Genomic DNA, 4398 nt, shown 5'->3' with positions numbered 1-4398 from the left:
ATCAAGAAGCAATAAAGAATAGAAAACTATGAATTATGACAACACATGACTAGTCTCTAAGGTTAATCAGTTATTCTTTGGTACCAGTACTTAAATTGCCTCTGTATGTTTTTATATTTTTATATTGTAGTTTACTGGACCTAGAGAAAACTAAACTAGAAGATGTTCCTGAAGAAAAGGTATTGTATTTATAAGTTTCTTATATTTATAGATAAGATTGTGTATCTACCCAGTTTTATTTTGAGATGTTATATTGAAGACTGTAACTTCTGTTAATATCAATTACTGGTTTCATGGAACCTTTCTAAAAAGATAAGGGCTAGCTTTGTTTAATAACTTCTGGCAAGGTATGTTATTGCTGATTTGCTGCAAAGGCGTATTTCATTATATTATAATATTCATGTACATTGTTTGTCTATTCCAGGTACCAGATGATGTTGATGACATTGATAAAGAGAATCTCACTGATCCTGTCCAGTGTGGAAATTATGCTAAAGATATATTTAGATATTACATGGAAAGAGAGGTGAGGCTTTGTTGTATAAAATTTGATGTTATCATTATTAATAACTAATATAAGCTTAGTCATGATAGAGTAAATGATTGAATGGCTGTAAGTAGAATGGACAAAAATGAAAATGTTGCTGTTACTTATAAATTATTACAGAAACAAAATCTGTATGTTTTCTAAAACTGTAGAGTAGTGAGTTAATCAAGTAATATTATATATATTATTTACAGGAGAAGTTTCAAATAGAACCCTACATGAGCCGTCAAGCTCAACTAACATCCAATATGAGGTGTATATTAGTTGATTGGTTGGTAGAAGTACAGGAGAATTTTGAATTAAATCACGAGACACTGTATCTAGGTGTAAAGTTAGTTGACACCTATCTCTCTCTTAAAGAAACACCTAAAGAAATGTTACAGTTAATTGGAGCCTCAGCCTTGTTTGTAGCCTGTAAATTTGATGTAAGTAGCAGAATATTACCTCCCTTGTTATGACCAAACCTTTTGGGAGCTTACGTAACCTAAATCCTTTTTATGATCCTCCGGTTGATTCTGTGTCTGATCTCGTTTATCCTTCCATATGCTTTTTCTAGTTCACAATGTTGATAGACCTAATGTAATAATTCGATGCCCTGTTTGTTTTTTTTCCAGGAAAGATGTCCCCCTTTGATTGAAGATTTTCTCTATATTTGTGATGATGCGTATAATAGGAGAGAATTTTTAGAAATGGAGAGAAATTTATTAAAAACTATTGGGTTTGATCTTGGTATGCCATTATCATATAGATATCTGCGAAGATTTGCCAAGGTTAGACTTTTAAAGGATTATTTATAGAGTAGTAAAGTAATGGATTCTTGGAGTATGGGAAAACCAGTCTTAGATGTAAATTAAGCTAAATTTATTTGGGAAAAGTATATTTCCTAAAACATATCACTTATGCTACTTGAATCTTAATGTCATATGAATCACCAAAGCTATTTATTCAATTCTTGTTGCCTGTCATGTCTGAATGTTACTGAATTAAACATTTTTTATGAGTGAATTAAAAATCTTTTTCAGTGTATAAGGGCTGAGATGAAGACATTAACGTTAGCTAGATATATACTAGAGATGTCCCTAATGGATTATAGTTTAATATCAGTCAGAGAATCTAAAGTAGCTGCTGCCGCCCTACATTTAGCTCGAAGAATGAAAAATGAAGGACAATGGGTAAGTTTGAACTTGTTACTTCGATCTATATCATTCAATCTTCTAGTTAAATTTAAATCTTCCATGCTAAGTTTTGTTTTCACCCTCTAACATTATGCAAAGCTGTTTTACTGCAATGTTCAGTTAGTAGGGTTTGTTCCACTGCTCGAAAATGGTTTTGAATTGGTTTTGTACTAATGGATATTACATAAAAACAACCTTATTTACAAGGATAACAGCTTTAGTTCACAAGGATCTTGTGTACCAGTCTATCCTTTATAAAACCTGGATGAGGAAAGGTGTCTTATTCCAATACTTGATATTTATTGTAGACGAAGACATTAGAGTATTTTAGTACGTATAAAGTAGAAGAGTTATTACCAATAGTTCATAAATTAAATACCCTTATCACCTCACCACCGAAAAATCTTACCACTATCATCTCCAAATATTCTCACACGTAAGTATTCTGTCTTAGTATTTTAACTGAAGGACAAATTCTTAACCATTAAAATTGAAGAATCTAATGCTAGCTGTCGGTCAAAATGTCACATGATTGCGAAATTCTTTACAAGTGAGTGACTAAAAATAAAATTTTGCCAAAGCTGATTGGGTGAAAAATTGGTCTCTAAATATTAGTTTTTTGTAAACAAACTCTTGTCTTTTGAGAAAGATATTGATAGGAAAACTGGACTATTTTACATTGCTTCTTTGATATACTTGCTTGACTTGATCCTTCAATACAAGGAATAGCAGTTCAGGAATCACATGCTTTATCATTTATATAATCAATTTATTATTATTTCAGGGTATTTCATGAAGTTGCTAAAGTAAAGACGATAAAGAATGAAGTTATTTAAACCAGACCAATCAAAGAAGTTTTTATAAACTATAAACAGTGCTACAGCCAATCACTGCCAGTGTTTTTAATGTGTATATTAGTGACATTTTCGACTGAACACACCTTACAATCAGTATAGCAATTGATCTTACTTGATTTTTTAATAATGTTTAATCAAGAGGACATCTTCTTAATGTCAAGCTATTACAAACAGTGTCCACTACCTTGACATCATTAAGCCTTTTTCTTGTATAATGGAAGTTTGATTGGATTGTACACTAGAAAATCCAGTGCACCTGACCTAAAGTCCATGAAAAATTATGCCCCAATGGTGACATTTCCTCTTAAGGGCTTTGAGGGCTCTTTTCGCCAGGGTACAATCCAATCAAATTGTTGCAATTTGTGATACAAGGTAATGCAGTTTGTAATAATGGAGTATGGGCGACACCATACTTCTAACTGTTATATAAGTCTGTATTATTATCGAAGTTCAGGACACACTGCTGTCGAATAACTATACTCAAACAATATTAATAAACATGCTGGGGTGATTTCTAGATATAGACATGAACAGTTCTTCTGGGGTGGAATAAGTGACTAAGATTTCTGAAAATCTCATGCAATCAAAGTTTAATCATTAGATTTTATGAGGAAGAGGACTTGATATATCATTCTATCTTTTTAAAATTAGATTATAATTTTGTATTGTTACTATTTTTCGTTAGTCTCCATTGTAATCTAAATAGATATATCGCGTACTGTTGACATCCATTTCAACCAATCACATGCATCTTTGTGCAGAATCCATCTGGAAAATATGAGGTAAAACTTCATTCATATGCAGAATCCATGTCTAAATATCGACTTTTAATTAGATTGGCCTAAAACAAAAAAAGTGGACAATTCATATTTGTATCAGGAAAACCTCCAAGTATAGTTATGTTTTTATCAAGGAACCTCCAAGTATAGTTATGTTTTTATCATATTTACATTATATATGAGACTTTAACATGAAATTCATTGTGATCATGTCGTCATTTTGTTTAAAAACTTCGTTTTATTTTATTGTTAATGATTATGAAATATGATTTTTAAAATTTGATTCATCTTTTAATACTTTTATATTTTCATAGAAGAAAAACTAACATGAAATATATTAAATATAAAAGAGCAGACAAAAAGATTATAAGATGTTTCTTATGATCAAGTTAGGTATATAAAAAGAGGAATAAAAACTTTAATATACAACTATTTAGCATTGCTTTTATAGGAAACAGACTGATGTGATGTTAAACCTGTTTGTAAGTTTTCAAAATCGGACTTCTTTAAAGTAAACTTGTTGTAAATTGAGTATAAGAATTATGACATGTCAATAATAGATACATAATACATGAGGCAATTGTAAGAATATTTTGCTATTTCTTTACTAAGGAATTAAGTAAAGATCAACCTCTTGGATTCATTATGGTAATTTTACCTGGTATTGTTCTGTAGTCACTTGTTTACTTCACTTAATTAATTTCAAACCTTCATTATGTTACTAATTTGGGTAACTAATACTTAATTCAATCTGATATTTTTTGCGGAACAAATGCAATATAGAGAAACTTTATTCCAAAATGATCAAATTATGTGAAAAAGAATAAATTTTGTAAAATTGTGAAATTACATTAAAAAAAGAATTTGTGAGAGATAATATGATAAGTTATAAAAAGAGAACTGATATCTGTTAACTATTTATTTCTCTTGTTGAATTTAAAACTTCTCTTTCCATTTAAACCCATGTTGTAAATAAAGTTTCTAAAGTGTAATTATTGTGGTTTCTCTCTGCTAAGATGTCAACACTAAACCTTATTGAG

The 4398-nt window shown here is 30.1% G+C and overlaps 1 protein-coding gene across 1 annotated transcript; it reads left to right on the top strand.

Moving 5' to 3' along the window:
• Positions 1-400: 400 nt before the first annotated feature.
• Positions 401-3809, top strand: LOTGIDRAFT_222373 (hypothetical protein; the record flags this gene model as incomplete). Its single annotated transcript, XM_009067293.1, has 6 exons — positions 401-526; positions 742-972; positions 1162-1317; positions 1570-1719; positions 2031-2158; positions 2507-3809. 6 exons carry the CDS (start codon positions 401-403, stop codon positions 2556-2558), a joined length of 843 nt encoding a protein of 280 aa, XP_009065541.1. The 3' UTR covers positions 2559-3809.
• Between the last annotated feature and the right edge of the window lie 589 nt (positions 3810-4398).

This window comes from Lottia gigantea (genome assembly GCF_000327385.1).
Source record: "Lottia gigantea unplaced genomic scaffold LOTGIsca_81, whole genome shotgun sequence".
Classification (NCBI taxonomy): domain Eukaryota; kingdom Metazoa; phylum Mollusca; class Gastropoda; family Lottiidae; genus Lottia; species Lottia gigantea.
The sequence above is the reverse complement of the archived record's forward strand: the minus strand, read 5'-3'. Positions and strand labels throughout refer to the sequence as shown.